Below are 24,020 nucleotides of genomic sequence, written 5' to 3' on the forward strand. Positions count from 1 at the left end.
AAGCAGAACATTAGCCCACCCTATTATGTGGAAATTCCACTTCCAGGTATAGGCTCCCCTCAAAACGAGTACATCCTGTTCCTCCAAAGTCATGTACTAGAATATTCAAATATCAGTATTATAAATAGCTCAAAGTGAAAACAAATTACACGCCTAACATCAGTAAAATGAATAAACCACTGCAGTCACCAGATACAAGATTTTATAAAAATGATATCAAATGATCCACATGAACAAAAGGAATAAATTTCATGAACTCAGAGAACTCAGAGATAGAGAACTCATGAACTTCATGGGAAGCCAGATAAACTACAGAATTCCACAGATTTAAGTTACTCATCACTGTTAGAAGCCAGGGACAGTGGTTACCCTGAGGGAATGGGGGAGTGATGTGAAAGGAGGGAGGTGGGCTTCTGGGGTACTAGCAATATTCTTTTTAAGGAATTCTTTTCTTTTTTAAGATTTATTTATTTATTGAGAGAGAGGGTGAGAGCATGCGGGGGTAGGAGGCAGGGGAGAAAAATCCTTAAGCAGATTCCCTGCTGAGCACAGAGCCTAATGTAATGTTCAAACCCAGGACCCTGAGATCATGACCTGAGCAGAAACTGAGTCTGAAGCTCAACCAACTGAGCTACTGAGGCACCCCCATAGTCTACCTTTTTTAAAAAAAGGTATTTTATTTATTTATTTGAGAGAGAGAGAGAGAGAGAGAGAAAATGAGAGGGGGTAGGTTCAGAGGAGAAGCAGACTCCCCACTGAGCAGGGAGCCCAAGGAGACTGGATCCTGGGATGCCAGGATCATGACCTGGGCCGAAGGCAGTGATTCAACCAACTGAGCCACCCAGGTGCCCCCCCCCCCAATATTCTACTTTTTGATGTGGATTGTGGGCATACTTAGTTTGCGAAAATTCATCAAGCTATACATTTATAGAGTCCTATTTTTTAATGTACAGTGTTATGTCTCATTATACATAAATAAGAAACTAAAATATAGATAAGGAGAAAGATAACTGTGTATCTAATTGGTCCAAATCTCCTGCTCATAAACACATCTCCATCACACAACTCAGGGACTATCAATACAATGTGAGTCTCATCCTAACTGAGATTTAAAAGTCTAAGGCATTATTTATGGCAAAATCCAATTTAGTCAGTTTCTCTTGAAAATACCTAAATCATTGGAAAAGAAAAAATTTTTTTCTACACTTTATTGCATCAGCTCTTTGGGCTTCTAAAATTTTAGAATATCTATCTTCAGAAGGATGTCTATCTGCAAAAGTATTGGTATTAAAATCTTCCTGCCTTTAAGATGGGTCAAGTTCATCTTGTTGAGTTCCACAGTCACCTCTGAATATTAAGTATGAGGTCATTCCATCATATAAGGGCATCAAGTAAACTTACTTTCTGCTTTGTAACCATAAGTTATTGAGAATTATTTATTTGAATTCATTTATATATTAATACTATTTTTGCACAATTCATACATTTCCCATAGTATCTATTATAATTTCCTTTTATTTAACATTATTCTAGAATCATACCAGTTCTAGATAGTGCATTGCCACTGTCAGTTCACAGAAAAACTCTTGTGAGTTCACCTAATAACATCTCTCTACATTTTAACTGGAGCTAAGACATGGAAATGGAGCTATTCTGTAAGTGAGTTGTTTGAAAAAGGGAACTTGGCCTATGATTTGACTTTCAACATAATGAATCTGAGCACATCCCTACCTTGAATATAAAAACAGATTAAGTGAAGGAGGAAACCTCCTCCAGAGCATACATTAAAAGTTTTCTAATCCTCTTATAACAAAGCTGAAATAAGTAAGATAATAGAGGTAATCTGCAAAGAAACGAAAATAAAAATAAAAAGTAAGCCAGAGGGTCTGAGATATTCATGTGATTTGATCAGAGATGGTTAGACTACAGAAAAGCCCACCTTGCTAACGGTGTCCAGGGGACTGTCTAAAGTTGTTAATATTCATGTGAAATTAACAGCAAGTCTGGATGCACTTTCTTTGATTACCAAACACTGTAAGACCAGAAAGAAGATAGGTTATTGAATTCTGAATGATTTTTCTGCCCACAATCAGGGAAGCTTTGGAATCCAAACAACCATATGATATTATTAAAGACATGTTAAATATTTCCAAAGTTTTTGTGGAAATACAGAAGCAATTCATAATTCTTGGTATAAAATCCAAGAGGAATGCTCAGGGAAGAGGGGAAGAAGAATGCAGGAGGAATTTTAGAATAGTTTCTTAGTTTTTCAAAACCACCCATGTACCAGTTATCTAGATTCTAACAAAACCTTGCTAGGCTTGCTGGAATCCAAGTTGAGTGAGCAAGTAAATTTGCTTGGGTGTGCACGTTTAAGTTAGTACCTCAGAATCTGAGGGAGTGATGTGTGGGAACCATAGTTTTTTAAAGATCCTGTATGTGATTTAAAGAGGGTTATATATCTCCTGCTCCTTTATCGAGAACCACTGCTATAAAGTGGTAGTTTATATAAAACAATAAAAATAAATAAGATGGTAGGTTATAGCTATAATGATACTTTTGTTGGGACAGGATGTGGTTAAAAACAGTAGCCAAGCAACCTGAAGTAAATGCACTATATCTAAAATGACAATTGAACAATCACAGTGACATAGTTGTTAGAATAACTGAAACTTAAGAAAACTCACAAACCTGTTTCTTATTGATATCTATCTAAATCTTGCTTCAAATAGTATTTTTCTAAATACTGCTATGTAAATTCAGTTAGTTTATATACTGTATAATGTTACCGTGGCGCAGTGAAAGAAAGAGCATGAGCTCTAGAGACAGATTTGGGGTACAATCTGGGGACAGCCCCTAAAAGCCACATAGTCTGAGCAACTCTACCTAAGAGCCTCAGGTTCCCTGAAGGTAAACTGGGGATATTAAGAGTTGTCATGAAACTAGAGAAGTAATGTATGTAAACCTTCTGTAACAGCACCTCACACCCTGTAAATGTATTATGAGTGCTTTTTTAAAATTACAACTTACACTAAGCATTTATATTCTGTTTCACTTAATTTATATTTACTAGAAGTAATCAATGTTTTAATCATGTTCATTATACCCCATTATAGCAATCAGTTACTAAAATAAGCTTATGAGTTGATGCTCTAGCTACCTTCATCACCAATATATATGGAAAGTACAGAAATTTTAAGCAAGAAATTTGAAAGGAAAACCAGGTCTCTAGGGCCATGCCTTGCTTACTGACATATTTCATTTAAAAGAACAGTCACACTGGGGCACCTGGGTGGCTCAGTTGGTTTAACCATCTAAGTCTTGGTTTTGGCTCAGGTCATGATCTTACAGTTGTAGGACTGCATCTGGCTCTAAGCATCAGCTTCTCTCTCCCTCTCACCCAACTCTCTCTCTCACTCAAATAAATAAATAAAAATCTTTTTGAAAAGCCTAAAAAACAAAAACAAAAGAAAATCCATATTTTCAGATTACTTTGAAATTTCTGTTTTGCTATTAACTAAATCTGGAAGAGTTTCATTTTCATTGTAAATGGAAAGAAGAGGTGTAAACGGTTTGTTTACCCCTCACAGAAAGAAAGTAGAAGAGAGGAAGGAATTAGTATCAGGTAAAAGGAGACACTGTATAATGTTAAAACTCCAAGACTAGATTCCCACAGCTACATATAGACTTATAAGACCCTAAAGATCATACGTCTTCCCATTTTTTCTTAGCAACAATATGATGATTAACCTATAATAACTGCTTTAAGATGTTAATAAAGTTGTGAGTAAATTAAGAGTGCTTTTATGTTTATAATAAAACAATTTTGTTATTTAAAGTGAGCTGAAGAAAAGTGAGAGGGAAAGGGCAAAACTGATTATATTTAACACAAACTCTATTTTATTCTGGTATTTCAGATACATTCTCATGTAAGAACCAAAATAACACCACCACACACACACACACACACACATATTCAGCAAGAGGGCACACTTCCATAACCCAGCAGGAAGACATGTGCTGCTAATAGAAGATATTCATAAAAACGACTTCAATTGTATTCAGCCAAGGCAAGGGCTAGAACAAATGTTTTTATTTTTCAATACGCAAAGAAGATTATCAGTATCAATTGCTTAAAAGCATTTTAGATAAATAAGATACTTTCAAAATATAGGCAAGTAAGGCAAGAAAAGAAAAAATTTACAGTATTGGCTATTTAAAAAAAATAATTGTTATAAACTTTTTATAATCATCTCAAGAGTAATTTCCTTTAACACCTTAGGTTCAAGATGGTGGTAGGTCACTAAAATATTGCCAAACACATTTTTATGAGATAAATTTAATTATAATTGTTGCAATTATTCCAGTCACAATATAGACATAGAATCCAATTATCCATTTCATTTTCATTTATACCTCATGGGCTAGATCATTTATCATGTTTCATGATAATGATCACACAGAAAGTGATTTCTGGAGGTAACAAATTACTTACCATATTAGCATAGCTTACAAGATCCTGTCAACAACTACTATGCATAAATATGAGGTAATTAAATTTACAATGTGCAGGACTGTGTGATATGCTACTTGTTTCCTTCGCAGCTGCCAAATATCTGGGCTGCTAAATGCAGCAAACCTGTTTGGTTGCAAATCAGGAATCATTATATGACCCAGGACGGCAACAGGTAGCCAGTATGCATTGGCTCAAGATGCTGAGATGCATCTTTCATCACCTGGTATTATTACTTGCCACTAAACTATCCATCATTACTGCAGAGACAGGTTGGAACGAAAGTCTTGGACCTTCACATTACTGCTCCTTGAACTCTGCCTCATCCATCTTTTGCATCATTCCTGATTCACAACTAAGTACCTTTTCCTGGCTGCAAAACCAAGTGTGAAGTTGTAATGCCTTTAGCCCACAGTGCTTCTCTAATAGTAATTGATTTCTCTTTATTATGGAGCCACTGTTCAGAAAAGACTCATGCTTACTTGCTGATGCCAAAAGATGCTTTTTACAAGACCTGAGTTACAGAATTCCAACACTTGTAGGGAAGGAGTATCATTCTGTTTCATTTTGTTTTCTAAGTTAGCCTTCAAAATTGCATTAGAATTTCAATTTTATTAATATGTATTAATAATTATCCATAAAACTCAGAAATACAAACTTAGAGAGAAAGACAGACACAGATGCCTCTGCAGACGAAGGTATAGACACTAAAAAAGATTGATAGCTAAAACGTGTACAAATACAGTATTTCAATCTGAAATTCATTAATCAGTGTCAAATATATTGGATAGTCAAAACCAGAACTTTATGGTACTTAGTATGTTAAAATCACAAAACACGTGTTTATCCTTCACACAACACAAACAAAAGAGAAGGATTTAAAGTTAGATACAATAATATTTGTGAAAACTGCCTTTTAAAATAAATCTCTCACTTACACCCATTTTTTTTTTTCCTTCTTCACCAATTGCTAAGAGTTCCTTCAAGAATGATACCAGTTACATAGTGGTTGGCAGGCCATAAACTATCCAAGACTAAAGGGTTTTAATTCCGCTCCATCTGAATGCTGTTATAAAAGTTTAATAAATCAAAATGATCAAAATGTTCCCAGTGGCAGATTGGGATTCAGTTTCCAATTCAAATTCTCTTTAATATATGGCTTCTCTGACATCTTCCATTTCTGCCATCTACATTGAATCCCAAACACCCTGCTTTTCATCATTACCATGCACCAACCAGTCTGGTCATGGTAACTACTTTTTAACATTCCTGCACAATACAAAGAAATGTCATACCTGGTGGGGGCTTTAAGACAGGAAAATTAAGCAGATGAGAACTCTTTATCTACCTGTAAGTAAATATTTGTAAACCACCTGCTGCAGTGAATGACATTCTTTCAGGATTGAGAAATGCTGCTGGCCAAAAGTCCTCTTAGAAAGAAAATCCCCACTCCCTTCGATGTTTTTAAAAACTGATGCAAGAAAAAGGTGTATTTAAAAGTGTCATTATCAGGGGTGATCAAATTCTGAAGAGCAGAGAAAGTGAAGTCTTTAGAGAGCTTGCTTCATTTCTATGAAATATAAAATTTCAACATGCAACAGGAAAAAGAATTTCATTTAGCTTCAAATCTGATCAGAAATCTACATTGAACTAGCAGGGGAAAAAAATTACATACACATGGTATGTTTTACATGTGTTTTTATATGTGGACAATGTCAGGAATAAGGAAAAAAGACATCTTAAACAGGGTTCTCTTTCTAAATTTTCCACTTAATTGAGTATATCTGTTCGTATCCTAAGTTGAACAACATGAAAAAGTAAAAATATTGGCTAAAGCCTATGAAATGGTAGCTTACAAAATACACAAGTGTTTCTATGCCCTAAGTATTTATTGTTTAATTCATCTTGTGTTAAATCCCTATTCAACACCCTACAAGTAGTTAAAACATTTCCCCACATGCTAATGATTTTAAAACCATCTCTCTAGTAACACGAACAAAAGCTTACAACTGAAATTATGATCTGTGCTGTTAAATAAGTTTTTCTACAAGTCTTCTGACTGCTGTCCATAAAATCATGTATTTCACCTAGAATCCCAGGATGACCGCCCCTTCCACTATCACCATCTCTCACCCTTAACTTGCTCTTTGTACCAAACACTCCCTCAAAGACACCTCACCATTTCAAGCTCTTATGGCATTTAGAGTCCTATACTGAATCCCTGCAATTTTACCATTCTCCAAATTGTCTCCCATCCTCGTTTTCTGAGACAGATAGGAAGACATAAGTAACCTATGTCAAAAACCCCCAAAACTCCCCAAAGCAGATTATATAATGTATGTATATTTCTTAGTCTGGGTTCAAATTTATCCACAATTAGGCCTCAAAGTGCACCTTCAGGCTCATCTTAGACATTTCCCCTGGAAAACACTATGCTATAGTCAATACTTAACACTGCGCACAAGAACATGTGTTCTCCCACGCCCTCTGCTTGAAATTCCCTCTCTTTATCTTCAACTATCGAGATCCACCCCCTCCATCAATGCTATGATGAACTGCCCAGCAAATGTCATTAATGAGGCTGTCCTCCTCTGCCCTATACATCAGGTCCAGGCCTTTCATAAGGCATTCTACAACGCATGTTCTTTTTGTCTCTTCAACAACAATTATTTGATTATATCTGCTGGGTGTTGGCCATGGTGCTAGCTACAGAGACACAACAATGAATGAGCAAAGAGAATAGTTCTTAACTTTGCCAATTGAGTGCTGGATGTTAGGAACACAGATATATTTTGAATACTGATGAGGAAACTCTACAGGCAGAAAAAGCAAAGGTCCTAAGGTAGAAGACAGCAAGCTGTATTAAAGTAAGTGAAAGCAAGCCGGTGCTGCTAAATTTTGGCGAGCAAAGGAGACTCTCATGAAGAACTGAAGAGGAGGGCAGAACCAGATGAAGGTGGGCCTTGGGGCTGGTGATAAGATATCTAGAATTTATGCTACATGAACAAAAAGCCATCAGAACCTGGGGAGCACAGTCTTGCTTTGTGCAGTCTGAGCTGTCTGACTGCCAAGGAAATACTGACTTGAAGGAGGGAAGTGCTGATGTGGACAGAGTCATGAGAAGACCTTTGAAGAAGAAGATGTCAGCGATGAAAATGACGGCAGCGAAGTTAGGGAAAGCACTGGGCACCCACAGGATATGTAATAAAATACAGATAAACGAATGAAATAGTTAATATACATATTTCTGTATACTGTATCTCACCTAAGAACGCAAAGATATTTGAGACTGCGTCCTGTATAAATTTTCATTCTGCACATCCTAATAGAAGGCATTACCTAAAGATGTTTTGAGAACTTAGAGATTTTGGAGAAAAATTTGTAATACAAAATTAATAATTCTCTCCTTTTCCAGAAAATAACTATCATTTGGCCTTCAGGTATTTTGGAAAAAAGTCAGACAAAACTAGAATGAAGTAAGAATATAAAAGCACGTGTATATTTGAGGAGGAAAAAAAAGGAAGCACAGTTGGGGGTGGAACAAGAAACACAAAGGCCCTAAGGCAAGAGCATCCTTGAAGAGTCAGCATATCTGTGGCACATTAAGGAAGGAGGTGAGTGATAGGAAATAAATTTTGAGTGATACACAGAGGATATGTCATTTAAGACTTTTTGTACCAGGAAAGGGCTGTGATTTCTTTTCTCCCTTAAAGTGAAGGGAAGCTGTTGGAGAAGTAACATGGTAACATGAGAGGAGCAATGGTTTCCTCCAGATATATTTGAGGATAAAAGGAAATGCCAATGGCAATTAGGAAAATGTAAATAAAGATGTGGGTAAAATTTCTTTCTAACAAGGGAACAGGTAACTATTCATTCGTTGTTCGTTCGTTTATTTGTTTTAACACAATGACAGATTTCATGCTGAAACCACTAAATCTGATTCCAAACTGTGTAATACTGCTGAAAGACAACAAAATAATTTTCTTAGTTTAAGGCTCAGAAAGGAGAAAATGGAGAGCAAAAGAAAGTTAACTTTCAAATTATATCCTAAATTTAGAAGAAACCCTTTCCTGGTAAGAGATAAGAATATCTGTAAGCCATGATTTCTCCAAGAACACTGGAGCTTAGATAAAGCTATAGAAGAGGTTGTTGTTGATTTATGTGTTAAGAAAAACTGCCCGTATTTTGTCAAAATTATTTAGTCTCTGTCCAGTTCGCAGACCTCAAACCTCACTTTTAACACCAAAATGGTACACCTTTTCCTTTTTTATAAAAGCTACTATGAAGTAAACACAGTCCATGCCAAGAACTAACAAAATATAAATCTTTACCTGTTCTTATTTGTGTTGACTTTACAACTGTTTTTAATTCTTTCTAGAATAAATGTTTCTTAGAAAAGGAAATAACATGATTTATATTAATCTAGATGGAAAGAAAAGTGCTTTCTGCAGTAATATAATAACACTATGTTGAACAAGCTGGTTTTGACGGATTTATCGAACATTTGACGTCTCCTTAACATTTTGTGAAAGCTTTGTGTTTGCTGTGCATTTCTTAGTTTGTATTCTTAGTAAGTCAGGCTCTTGATGACATTTTACAGTAAGCAAAATGTGTGTTAGCTAGCTTTTAAAGAATGTGAACATCTCAGTGGTAAACAGTTTATTCTAACTGTAAAAAGCTAAACACCAGAACTCACTGACCTGTCAGTTATACACTGGTAAGGGGAGCCCATTTCTCTAGACTTTCTAGAAGATGGAAGTCCTGGGAGAATAGAACAGAGTCCAGAACTAAAACGAATGAAGTAATGTCCCACATCCCTCCATAACACATTGCCATCTCTAATCATTGCACCACTAACAATACTATGAGTTAGTTCTCTGCCTCACTGATTGATTTCAATCTATCAGCTACAGAGCTTCCATTTAATTAACTTTCTGTAAGATTCTCAGTACATTATTTACCAAAATAGTGCTTAATAAAGGGCTTTAATGGAACAGCTCCTTAGGTATGGTATTTTCTATTTGTTAGAGAATCTTATTTTTTTTTCTATAGAATTAGAAATGTGACTAAAATCAAATATCTGTGCCAAAATATCCGATAACTCTACCTATTCTTAAAATAAAATTAATAAAATTATTAATTGCTTGAGAGCTGGAATGAAGTTTCCTGTTTCTTTGTAATTTCCTGGTGCCTATTACTCAACCATTTTAAGTACTCAATAAAGGCTGCTTGCTGATTTTCCAATGAAGTTACAAAGTGATTTCATTGCTTCCTTTTTGGTTTGGAGTAAGGAAAAGAGAAATAGTCAGCAGGGAGGAGAATAAAATTCCAAAGACACAGTTAGTTCATGAAGTTGATATAAGTCCTCTGGAAGAAATGGGCCCAAATTACATTTATCACAAACTCCAAAAGAATGGAATTGAGAGACTCAGAAGCAAAATACAGGCCTAGGAACAGTGCTCCAAAAGCAGATTCCCCAGAGCTCACAGGAAGAATCATTGGGCATGCAAATTATCCTGCTCCCTCTTTGATCCTTCTCAAATTCTTAAGAAGTAAGCTCCAACAAAAGCAAACTCCCCAAAGATTTACTACAAAAAACAGTGACCAGCACCTCAACTGCTAAACATTATGTAAACCTCTACACATGAATCACCTATGAAAACATACTCAAAACTCCTTTGGGAAAGAATTCAGATTGGGTTTTTATTTTTAAAGCAAACAAAATAAATAACATGAACATAACCACGTGGGCAAAACAAGCGCTTCATGCTGCCATTCTCGTGAAGTAGCCTAAGAAAACTCAGAGGAGGAAATTAGTAGAAAAAAGTACTTGAAATAACAGTGTAGGAAAGTGGATAGAACAGAGTCTCTGTAATAACATACTACCTAAAATGAAGACATCTAGTATCCTTTGCTCATTTAGAATTTAAAAATGTACCAGACACCTTGTACATTGAATCACTTGAATTACAAGTAGCTACAATGAATGAGAGATGCCTCCAAATGCTTCCTTTATCATACTCCATGGTAGCAAAGTGAAATTTTAAAATATGCAACTTTGGAGTCTCCTTCAAGTTGAGACATTTGATTACCCTCCCCCCAAATCCCACCCTCACCGACTGCATGACCTTTCCTAACGATATAAGGGACGGTTGGGGAACACTAGTGTGTTGTCAATTTATATGTTCTTAGATTTTCATTATAGTTCAGATTTTATTAAAAATAGATACTTGCACTGAATTCTCCCGGATAACTCCAAATTTCCTGTCAAGGTGACTAGTTTTCACAGTAGAAGCAAAGAAAAGAGATCTTCAAGTCACCATTAAGAAAAAGGATCTTTATATGAATGCATAAGTCTGACAGCTGTGCTTTTAAAACTAGTTAAAAATCAATAGTGTGTGGCATTAAGCAGCATGCTGATGGACTCAAGCTAGAAATTCCACAGCCTTTAACCACCAACAAGCAAAAGTATTAGTTTGTCATGTTTCCCACTTCCCAAATGTCCTTGCTTCTAATATAAAAACATTTAAAATGAAATATTCAGACCTGATTTTTAACATTATATACAGAAAAGACTAGAGTAGGAGATATTGGTCAAATCAAAATTATTTTTTTTTAGATTTTATTTATTCATTTGACAGAGATCACAAGTAGGCAGAGAGGCAGGCAGAGAGAGAGAGGAGGAAGCCGACTCCCTGCTGAGCAGAGAGCCCTAAGCGGGGCTCATTCCCAGGACTCTGGGATCATGACCAGAGCTGAAGGCAGAGGCTTCAACCCACTGAGCCACCCAGGCGCCCCTCAAAATTATTTTTTAAGTGAAAGAAAAATCATGCCTAACTTAAAGTCACCCTTACTAGTTTGTAGGAGAAGACAGCCTGATTCAGACACTACAAAAAACAATTGTTACCATCCTTTCCCAGATGCCAGAAATCTCCAACCCCTGTGTAGACCAGGTGGCCCTTGGCTCATCATCCATTCCCTTTGTCTTTCAGGGTTAGTCCCACCACTCTGACTTCAACCAAATAAATGTATTTGTTAATTGTTAGAGAAGTATCAATCGTCTTTGCAAAAATATTGTGGCAGGTGCTGTAGCAAACAAAGATAAACTAGACAGGCTGAGATGGAACAAAAACCGCAAATGATTTTGATAGGAGCAGAACCTGACAAGTCCAAATGCAAATGCAGTGTTGGGTTGGACTTGTATCCTTCCTCACCAGTATAGTGGGTAACTGGTACTGGGCAAGTGAGTCCAGTAACAGCTTGCCATTCACCAAATAAGCTGTGATCCCACTCCACACTTTTCCCGACTTAGAATAACACCTTTTCTCTTGCACAATAAAAATCCAAACTGTATGTCCTTCAGAATTAACTTGTATATTCTTTTAAAATACTTTCTCAAGGACGCCTGGGTGGCTCAGTGGGTTAAAGCCCCTGCCTTCTGCTCAGGTTGTGATCCCAGGGTCCTGGGATCGGGCCCTGCATCGGGCGCTCTGCTCCACAGGGAGCCCGCTTCCCTTCCTCTCTCTCTGCCTGCCTCTCTGCCTATCTGTGATCTCTGTCTGTCAGATAAATAAATAAAATCTTAAAAAAAAAAAAAATACTTCCTCAGTTCCTATCTTACCTGAATAGAATTAATAACCCTCTATGAATAACATTGCTTGTGCTCTGGAATCCCACGTACAAATATTCTATACTGGATATTCCAGGTGTCTCTCCACATGCAACCATACTATCTTTGATACTTGTGAGAGTAACCTCTCTAACCCCAAGTGGATGAGACCAAAAAACATGTAAGTATACTGCTATCCTATAACCATGAGGAGACCCTAGTTTAGGATGGAAGACGAAACTATGGACTACAGTGAGAAGAACTGGAAAGAACTTGGATCTTTGAAGACTAAATGAACCAACCCTAAAGCCTATTTTGGTACTTTCCAGGTACAAAGGTCAGTAAACACCCTTATTTTTAAGCTAAGTTTCATTGTTTTGCAAAGGGAAGTATGAACAACAATCCAAACCCCTTATCATCTTAAACACCAAAATTTGTTTTTATAGGTCCACCTGCTACACAGAGTAAGGTTGGGGACAGACATCCACCCTACTGACTCTACAGCTAGAGGTCACTAGTACTTACTGAGAATAGATAAAAATATTAATGGAATATATTTTATGTCCACAGAATTTTGATGATGGTTGATAGTTGGTGCTAAAATTTAAAAATCAAACCAACAACAGAGACAAAAGAACAAAAATTGTGTTTTTCCCATTAAATAACTTAAAACATGACTGGAGTTTCACTGACAAAAAATAGAAAAGCACAACTAACAAATAGGAATAGAAATTGAGTGTTCATTGCATCAGACAGTGAATTTCACAGAAGTTCATTGTGCGTCAGTTGGTCAGGAATATAAGTGGATCCTTGATTTAGAAGCGGGAAAGAACGGAGAAGATGGTAAAGGATGAGAATCTGTAACACAACGTGGCTCCAAAGTCAGGGCTTTCAGCTTTCAGCTTGTAAATGCCATTTCAACCTGTATTCCACATTTTTTACACTTCAATTTTGTAGAAACACTGAGTAGAAACATCTGTTCTTCAACTCATCTCTGTAAAAACTTTTTGTCAATAAAGATTGGCTTCCACAAGCTGAAGACATTATCATTACTCAAAATGACCTGGAAGCAATGCTAAAGTCATGACAAAGTAAATTCTGTTTCAGCGTACTATTTTTTTCTTCTTCTTCTGGCTGTGGGAAAACAGAGATCAATACTCTTCAACAGGAGAATTTTGCAGTGAAATTTTCATTTGTAACAAACAGTAGCAAAAGAGCCTTAAGCATGCCCTGTCACTTTCAGTTTAGGAGGAAATGCACTAATAAACTCTTACCCTTGGGTCATTTTTGACAACAGGCAATACTATGCCAGCTCTTATTAAAGACTATTCATATCACTGCCCCAAAAATTTCCTTTAAAATTACCATCTTTAGTATGGATGTAACAGGATGTCAGTTTTAAAACTGCCAATGAGAGACAGGACCTGTCACCATAGTTAATTCTCAGCACTGTTTTAACACCACTACAGCCGACCCCAAAGGGTGGGTTTTTAGTTAACAATATTTATTTGGTGGTTATCTAAACAAAAAAGAAAATATATTCCTTCATATTCATTTTCAAATAAAACAACAAGCAAAGTATAACCTGTAAGTATTCGATATATAACAACCTAAAATATGTTGAAAAGAAAATAAAACTGCCAAAATGATCAAAATATTTTCTAAAATGTTGGTGAACTCTGGATAGCAAGATTCAAAGTACCATTGTATTTTATAACCAACTAAGTACCATATAAAATCTGAATCAAAATGTAGGTTAAATGGCAGAACTTTAAAAAGGAAAAAAAGTTAAACTTTTCTATGAAATCCAAAGATTCTCCATTTATAAGTCTTACTGAAATATTTATTCCACAAGTACCCTCCCAGAGCAGCCATAATACATTTGTCTCCAGGTAAAGAAAACCAAGCTTTGATAAAATGATAAAATCTACTTTTTTTTTTTTAAAGATTTTACTTATTTATTTGACAGAGATAGAGACAGCACAAACTGGGGAAGCAGTGAGAGTGAGAGCGAGAAGCAGTGTCCCCGCTAAGCAGGGAGCCCCAGGTGGGCTCAACCCCAGGACTCCAGGATCATGACCCGAGTAGAAGGCAGACGTTCAACAGACTGAGCCACCCAGGTGCTCCAATAAAATCTACTTTTTGATTCAGAACAACAAGAGAGATCTGGTAATGCCAAAACAAATCTCTTTGAAAATACACAAACATAAAACAGCTATATGAGAAAGTGAAATGTATCTTTTAAAAGGGAGCGCCTGGACAGAAGCTTCAACCCCGTTTTCTATAAACTGTTGAACACACCGCAAGACCACTTCCTCAAAAAGAGGATATGTATGCACGTAAATATACGGACATATATATACACACAGACATAAGCACATGCAGAAAGACAGACACACACATATAAACAACTACAGTATTCAAAAGCACTCTAGCTGTTCCAAGAAAGGCCACCAGATTTTCAGCAGCTGCACACCAAATGCCCAGAGGACCATACAGATCAGTGAACACACCCAACCTCCTCTCCCCAGAGCATATTGATCACTCTGAAGACCACCTAAGGACACCTTCAGGCTCTCTGAAGCAGGCTCAGGTGAGAAAGAGGCTGCAACAGGCTTGAGAGAGATGAGTATACAGCATCTACGAACATAAAAATTGACTCTCTGCCTTCAACTTCCCTGGGCACTGAACACTTAAATACTATGATATCTTCACATTATTCAATTAACTGGGACTGTGCTTTCATGAACTTAAGCAGATGATATGAGCTAACTCTGGAGACACAAGAGAGGTCTTATTTAATACAGAGTCGTATCCAGTCCACAAAGATAAACTTTAAAAAAAATGATCTATAGGATCACTCAAGACAAAAAGCATTACAAATGGCTAGTGTCATTATTTCATCGTGATAATGTAAGATAAAGCTGTGTTGCAGAAGAAGAAGCCCAGCATCAGGACTCAAGAATTACAGGGTTAAACTCTGGCTCAGTCAATTATTAGATTTTTGTGGCTCTGGGCTACTATCAAATAGTCTGAATTTTAATTTTCTTCTCTCTAAAGCATTAAAGGTTAAAGTATTAAAATCAAGTAAATCTTAAAATGAAATAATGTATGTAAAAGACATCTGATGACAAGCATTTCAAATAGATTAACTTGAATATGAATGTCTCTCCTGTTCTCCTTCTAGCCTCTGGGCCTTGACACATGCCTTGTTCTCTGTAGGCACTCACTCACAAGGTTCTTGCCTTGATGTCTCAGATAAATCTCAGTTCAGGTTAGACAAGCTTGTTAGGAACTCCTAAACTTGGGGAGACTTCGGTGGTTTATAATTATTTTCATTTGTGTCATTATTGATTGATGCTGGAATCTTTTCAACAGCTGTATTTCCTCTAAATTTTCACATAGGAAATAGGTTCCTCATATTTATTTATTTATTTATTTTCAAGATCTTAAGAGAGAAAGAGAGTGAGCAAGAGAGAGAATGCACAGAGGCCAGGTGAGGAGCAGAGAAGCAGACTTTCCACTGAGCAGGGGGCCTTATGTGGGACTTGATACCAGGGACCTGGGATCATGATCTGAGCTGAAGGCAGGGGCTTAGCTGACTGAGTCACCCAGGTGCCCGATTCCTCATTTTTAAGGGTTCAGCTCAACCGCCCCCTCTCAAAAAGGTCTTCTAAACCACCCTAACAAAAATATTAATCACAAAAATAATTAAAAATAATAAAAAAATTAATCACCATCATTTTGAGTGTTTATTTTTCTTCATGGCATATACTATAATTTGATATATTTTCAATATTTTTCTATACAGTGTGCCTAATGCACCTCAATGTTAAGCTCTACGAGGTCAGGGACATTATATTTTATTTATTACTTTATCTCCACAAACTAGAATGGTGTGTATGTTTCATAATATCAGGGACACAGTAAATTTTGAATGATTTTAATACACGCTGTGTACTTGTACTTGCCAAGCTAAGCTAAAACCACTTAGCAAGTCTAACTTTCTAAGATCCTCTAGGAGGCCAGAATTGGTGAACATCCACCACCACTGGGTTTTGATACCGTTAAAATTTACAATTCTCAATGGGGACAGAAACTCTGACCTTGACCTCATGATCACAATGCTTTAAAGAACAAAGGTGGTATCCGTGGAGCTATTTTATTTAATTTTTTATTTTTTTAGGGTTGTATTTATTTAGTTGTTAGAGAGAGGGAGCACAAGCAGGGAAGCAGCAGGCAGAGGTAGAGGAAAAAGCAGGCTCCCTACTGAACAAGGAGCCTGATGTGGTACTCGATCCTGAGACCCTGGGATCGTCACCTGAGCCAAAGGCAGCTGCTTAACCTACAGAGCTACTCAGGCATCCCTCTGGAGCTATTTTAAACAGGAAAAGCAAATCTAAAATTAAAATGCAAAACTAGGGGGCGCCTGGGTGGCTCAGTGGGTTAAGCCGCTGCCTTTGGCTCCGGTCATGGTCTCAAGTCCCGCATAGGGCTCTCTTCCTCTCTCTCTGCCTGCCTCTCTGCCTACTTGTGATCTCTCTCTGTCAAATAAATAAATAAAATCTTTAAAAAAAAAAAAAAAAAAGCAAAACTAGGTGGTTGCGATATGGAATAAAGTGTTCTACATGGGTAGCCCTATTAGAGTTTTTTAAAATAGATTCCTTTCTATGGAAAACACTTGTTGAAACTTTGTTTGACCAATGTACAATGGTATTACTTTATCTTAAGACATTAGCAAAACTTGTTTTTTTAAGTTTTATTTATTTATGTAATCTCTGTACCCAGTGTGGGGCTTGAACTCATGACCCTGAGGTCAAGAGTCACATATTAGCAGAACTTTTATATAATATAATTTCTTGGTGACTTGAAATGAAGAGCAGCAGGTTTAAAAATCAATCAAAATCTCTATAAGGTTGCTTTGTTTTAACCAAGTCAAGCAATTTCATGAAGTGAAAGTGACTTTACCTCTTACAATGAGTTGAGCAAAATTGGACACACCGGAGCCTCGTTCTGACTGAGTTACACAGCGATACAAATCCTGGTCAGTTTTTGTCACTTCCTGCAATCTAAAGGAAGCAGCAAATCTTCTGTGATTGATGTTCTTAGTCTGGGCTACTGGTATATCTTCTCCATTTCGTCTCTGCAAGCAGAAACCAATCTTTAAAAAACAGGTTCTTAACATTTCGATAAATCTAAAGCACCTTAGCAACCAATATCTGTGATACATTATTCTTGTTTCTAAATTAGGAGGAAAATGTCTATGTAGTTCCACAAATCTCTTCCAGTGTCATTCAACCCAAAAAAAGCATGGAAATAAACACTGGTATCCTTTAGGGGTATAGCACTGACATTATAGATTACTATTATTTTCCATAAAATTGTTATTAGCTCACAGCATATGAATTAACAAAAGAGTTAATGGCCCCAGGGCATATAATTCACTGCCCTCCTTCTCCCAAAGAATACATATGGGAGCTTCCTTTAGCCCTTATTCTATACTGCATGTGCTATATAATAGGTTTGTCCCATGAGAAGACCAAGAGCATGCCCAATGCATCTTTGTATTCTAAAAGTGTAGCATGTGACCAGCCACAGAATGACAATAAAATACTCATGACTAATTTAGAGTCAAACCAAAATCTCTCTTCTTTGCAAACTTTATCTCTTTGGCATTAATGACAGCCAATTTATACCGTTTAAGAGAAGTAATCAAAAGAACCTAAATGTTAATAGCATATCTGTCAACTTTCAAAATGAAATACTGAAAAGCCTATTTACAACATCAGGGTACCTTGCACAATACCAGTAAGTGTAAGCTATAAAAGAAATGACTGAAAAATTCAACTATAATAAAATTTATAACTTCTATATGTTGAAAGACAACATAAATAAAGTGAAAAAAACAAGCCACCAACTGTGATAAGATATTTGTCATGGAAATAATCCATCAAAAGATAAATAGCCAGGTTATGTAAAGATCTTCTACAGTTCAATAAGAAAAAAGACAAACAACCCTATCAAAAAGTGGACAGGCTATAAAAAGGAAAAATGTATATGTCTAATAACCATGAAAAGAGATCCTCAACCTTAATTTTAAAACATCTATATGTCAAAGATAGCATAAAGGGCAAAGAAAAGTCATAACTATGAGAAAGAACTGGTCATGATCCTCGACCTCATCTCTTGTTGGTGAAAAGTCAAGTGTCTCTGGTATCCTTTCATACTACTTAAAAATCGTCTCGTACTCTAGCTATAGGAAACAAACCCCCTAAGATTACTAATGGAAGTATATTTTATACAGTCACTTTAAAAGATAATTTGTTATTCTCTAGAAAATCTGAAGATGGACATAGCCTATCCAGTAGTTCACGTCTACATTTCTACATCTGAATCACTTTTGCATATGTGATCACGGAGATATTGTACAAGAATGTTGAACTCAGAATCGTTTCAATACAGGAACAGTTCAATATGGGAAAGATCCAAATTTTACTGAATAGACTGAGATTTGGCCATCCAATAAAATAAAATATAGAAGTTTAGGCAAGCTAAGGCCAGCAGTGTGCTGGTAAAATGCTGAACAGCTCGTTCGTAACCAAAAATATAAAGTGTTGATTTGTATCATATCTCGGTTTCTATGGTGTAAATAGTCTCACTGTGACCACTTTCAAATTACCAATGTAATATCATTTGGCTCCTAAAAGTACTGAAAAATCAGCAATAGCCATCACAACCAGCCCCATTATCTCATTTATATGAAATACACATACCCATGTTAAAATCTCAAATAAAATTCTTTAACAAAAATTAGTGTATTATATGTTTATAAAAAATAAAAAATTATTTAAAAAAATTAGTGTATGAAATAAAAATGTAAACTTCAACTTCTTTTAAATTTGGTGGGTACATTTGTGGTCATCTTACTGTTTTCTATAATTTTTTCATGGCTAAGACACTTTGTGTTTTTTTAAAGAGTAAATAATAAAGGGACCATTCTATTACTTAAGTAATATTTTAAATCCTAAACTCATTGTATCTGTAATCATTTTTCTCAACATCCAAAATGATTTATCTGTGCATACTGTGTAGTATATAGTCATGTATGGGTATGCATACATATACATATAAACCTAAGTACACAAAGTCCCAACTACAATTTTACCATAGTCTATTCATTCAGCTTTTTAAATAACTCTTTCCTTACCCAACTATTCCATGAATTTTTGCACCAAGATCTCTGATCATTCTCCTAGATAATAATGAAGAGAAAATGCTTATATTATATAGAGGTGCCTGTTTAAGGAGTACACAAAGCTGATTACATTACATTATATCTATATTTGTGTTTATTAAAATGCTAACATAAGTACAAAATATATATGCCTACATAAGATATACATTGTTTATATAATTAAAGAGCATAGGAGACATACATGCTATTTACCTCTTAAAATAACAATAACCATTCGTCATACCATTATGCCCTCATAACATTCAGCCTGATCTTCAATAATCATTTAATAAATGCCTCCATGTACCTGATGGTATATAGGCTATCATCTTGGTGCTGCCACTGCTCTCTCAAAAAAACATATGTGATAGTTATTTCCATTTAAAGATCATAAAATCCAGATTCAAATAGATTAGAAATATGATATGCAGCCTCTCAGTAGCAGGATTAAAACTCAAAACCAGGTTTGACACAAAATCTAGCAGTACTTCCTCTAAACTAAACCAAAGCTGCTTTTTTCTTTTTTCCATTTATATTCTAGGTCCAGTCCAATGAATTGATTATTTGCTGTAAAGCCTTGGTCAAAGCATTGTACTAATGAGAAATATAATCTACTATACTAGACATTGCATTATTTACTCAGCTTCCAGTAATGCATTACAGTTAAAAGTAATAAATGAGGACATGTACATTTCAGAAGTCAAAAATAATGATAACTTTTCTTTTATAATCCAAAATAATAGGTCTTCACCTGACTACAAGCTATCAATTTAGCCGAATGCACAGCCCTATGAAGGAAGAAAGAAGTAGTGTTAAATTTCTCCCTTATGCAGTAGTGTTTGCATATAGTTTTCTGCTTTTACATTCTTCAGTTCCTGGCTCTTTATCCTGTTTTGAGTTTTTTATATGATTTTACCACTGCAAATATCCCCAACTTTGAGAAATACTGAGAAACAAACCACAAAATTATATGATCAAAGGATTCTATCCCAATACTTGGCCCTTTTCTCTCCCCCAATTCTCATATGCTCTCCATGCTTTCTTATTTGCTGTGTCTCCCGTACAGGTTGCTGAGACTTGTCATTAAAGCCCCTGAGTATTATACTCCTCTGTTTAACTAAGTAAGCTTCCTCATGCAGGCCATATGCAGTGTTTACTTGACAAGTTCAATTCCTGGCTTAAAGTAGTGTAGCGATAATATTGGTAAATTCTCAACATCTATAATAGCCAAGTATCGATCAAACCCCTTGCTATTCCAAGTGTGGTCTACAGACCACCAGCATCAGAATCCCCTGTCAAATTGTTACAAACCCTAAGCCTAGAGATCACTCTAGACGTACTGAATCAGAATCTACATTTTCATAGATCCCTAGGTTATGCACCAAGACATTACAGCTTGAAACATACGGGCAGAAAACAATCATGGATGTCTTACTCCTAATCATAGTGAGAGCTGTAAAAATGGGTGTGTGCTCTGATTCTGGCTAATGAGATTCTACAAAAACAGGCCAATTCACTCCCAGAAAGGTATTTTTCACACTCCTAGAAAAGACACAGTGGGTCCTCTTCTCCATGTTATGCCTAAAACTGGAAAAGCAGACTTGTCAATGTGAGAGAACCCAATGTGAGGCAAAGTGGACACACTAAGGATGGCACCTCAGGGATGAAGACAGAATCGGGTTCTTGATCAAGTATCTGAAATGGTATCAAGAACTTCTGGAGCCCCCTTCTCTCTGGACTTCCTATTAAAGGACAAAATACACCTGGTTTTATATTATTTTCAGCTAGAACTCCTAACAGTTAATAAGGTACAGTTAAAATATGATATAGCTTATCTCAGCTTTTCTTTTCAAAGCTTGAGGAAAAGAATTAATCCAATTTAATTTAAAATTAAATAATGTGGTTCTTAGAATACTTGTGGGGATTATTTCACTCTGTTGACTTGAAGAAAATATTAAATTGCATTTATCTTTTTATTTATTTTTCACTGTCTTTCTTGGGCACATGATGCTATATGATCCCTCCACCCTCTTGAGTCAGAAAACTGTTAAGAGACTGTTTCCCTACATTTGGTATTTAGGTTCCTAGTGAATACATTAAGAGGACTAAGAGGGTGGCATATGATTTGTCGGTACTTGCCCTTTTGTCCAAAACTAAACCCAAAGTAAATTTGCACAATATGATTAAGTAAGGTTGAAGTAAATCATACAATAATCCAACCAAATTACTGCCAAGGAACAGAGGGTTCCTTACCAAGGCTTGTCTACCATATGAATGTTTTTTCTTTCTCATCAGCAGCTATTATTATTATTATTACATCATTATCATTATTGAACAATTAAACCAAAAATTTTAGAAACACAAAAGGTTTTATGGCAAAATTCAAGGCTTAGAAATCTAGACATTTCTAAGATTAGAAACATGTTACTGTTTTGAGAAAAGCACTTATTTATAGCCACTAGAAATTATTATATTTATTTCAACAGATCAAACATTTAATAAGAACACAGTGTTCTTCTAGGAAAATTGCACTAAAATGATAATACTAAGTTGGCAAACATATTTACTATTTGGCAATGAAAGGGCTGAACGCAATGAAAGACAGTTGACCAGAAAAAAAAGAGAGGTGGCATATATAATTCTGATTTTTAAAAAGCAGGGTAAAAATGTGCTGGGGATAACAAATTCCTAGAATCCATCACTACCCAAGTGCAATAAAATGTAAATTCAGCTATTAAACAAGAAAAAGAGTTTTAGGCTATGAAGCATAGGTGTCTTGCAGTATGAGGGGCAACACAGAGAGCATGAGAAAGTGCACTGAACCCCGCTGGATGGAAGATAATACCTAAGTTCCATTTTGAAACAACCATTTAGTAGCTTCACAATTCTTAGTATTTCTCACATCTCCATCTTTTTATCTAAAACTGGGGGTATCTATTTGTACCTGCCATTCAACACAGATGTTGAGAATAATAATGAGACTACTTGTACAAAAGTTCTCATTGCAAATCTTGATAATAGCAATATAATGAAGATCATAATCAACACATTATCTAAGCGAATAACACATTTAATAACTGTGGTGATCTTTGGATCATCAACTTGTCTATGCTATAGTCCCAAGTTACTTAATCAAAGTAGGTGTCCAGGTGAAGGGATTCTGGAGATGGAAGTGAAGTCTATAACCAACTGACACTAAGTAAGGGAGATTATCCTAGATGATCTGGGTGGACTTGATTCAGTTAGTTAAAATGGTCTAAAAGCAGAGCAAAGGCTTCCCCTGAAGTTGAAGAAACTCCACCTATAAACAGCAGCTTGAGTTTGTGCCTGAGGACACCAGCTTGACCCTCTGATGGTTTGGCCTGCAGACTTCAGACTTCCCTTGCCAGCCCCACAATCATATAAACCAATTCCTTGTAATAAATCCTTTTAGGATTTAAACAAAAACAAAAACAAAAAACAAAGTGGGTGTGTATATACACAGATATACCTATGCTTTTCGTGTTTGAGCACTGACTGATACAGATGATTTTGTTACCAGAAATGCTTCTGGGAGAACAGATTTTTTAAGACTGAGTTTTCCGATCTGGTTTGGTTCTGTTTTCTAGAATTGGTTCTCTAAATGTGATTAGATAGTAATTATTTCCCAGTAATAAAGAAGACATTGCTAGTCCATAGCATGATGTAGTAAAGAGATGTAAAATATTACCATTAGATATTTCTAACAAATACCTATAGAAGGCAAATTTCTGGGTGACCATGCATTTGTGACCTTAAGACATTTTAGACAAACTAAGGAATATAAATAATGGTATTGGCTGGTTGCATCAAACTGTGTTGGAGAAAATGGAAAATACAAAGCATGTGACTTTAACTGTACCATTCAGAGTAAAAGGGAAGTTGAGTAGAGCAAAGAGACCAATACAATTAAAGCACTACACTTGAGAGATTCTGGTAACTTGGTGGCAGTGGGATAATTTTAATTTTCTGAATCTGCCACATAAAATCAGACAAAACAACAAGAGGAAGTATGGAACGAAAAGGTCCAGACAGAGTTTAGATGAGAACAAAACCAAGAAAAACAAGAAAGCAAGTGGTCATATTTTTAAACATAACTCACAAAAACAAAAGAGGGATTCTTGAAATCAAGAAAGTTTTCCTGAACTCCATATCTCATTTTAAAATTTCAAGACAACATAATTAACATAAAAATGAACAACTTAAAAGTATCAAGGTCAAGTCCAACATAAAGTTATCATAAGTTTAAAATAGAATAAGGAGCAGAATATAAACCCCAGAGTCTCTGAAAGTAAGTCAGGAAAATATGCCCACAAAACAGATCAAAATTGAAACCTAATATTTCAAGCTATGTTAAAACATATTTAAAAAAATGATTCATGATGAAAAAATAATATAAATTTGAATTAATAAAATTCATAAGATGACAGAACTCAAGAAAAATTGGAAATGAAAGAAAAATGTCACTTCAGAAATACGATTAACTAGAGTAAATAAAATCAACAGATGATGTCTTAAGCAAAACAGAATGTGGGGAAAAAAGAGACTTTTAACTGAAAAAGAACAAAAAAGATTCCAGAGAAAATGACTATTAATGATGAAATGCAAAGAAGATCAAACACAGAGATCACACGAGTCCATACAAA

At 35.8% G+C, this 24,020-nt stretch overlaps 1 protein-coding gene across 5 annotated transcripts in view; it reads right to left on the minus strand.

The window, feature by feature from the left end:
• The window catches only part of PTPRK (protein tyrosine phosphatase receptor type K), a 554,520-nt gene that overhangs the window by 240,744 nt on the left and 289,756 nt on the right, over positions 1-24,020 (minus strand). For all 5 annotated transcript variants that reach the window (XM_059400696.1, XM_059400693.1, XM_059400695.1 and 2 more), the window contains exon 6: positions 17,091-17,265. In XM_059400696.1, coding sequence (XP_059256679.1) covers positions 17,091-17,265 — 175 coding nt within the window. The remainder of the gene's footprint in view (positions 1-17,090; positions 17,266-24,020) is intronic.

The sequence above is a fragment of the Mustela nigripes genome, chromosome 5 (genome assembly GCF_022355385.1).
Source record: "Mustela nigripes isolate SB6536 chromosome 5, MUSNIG.SB6536, whole genome shotgun sequence".
NCBI classification, from domain to species: Eukaryota; Metazoa; Chordata; class Mammalia; order Carnivora; family Mustelidae; genus Mustela; species Mustela nigripes.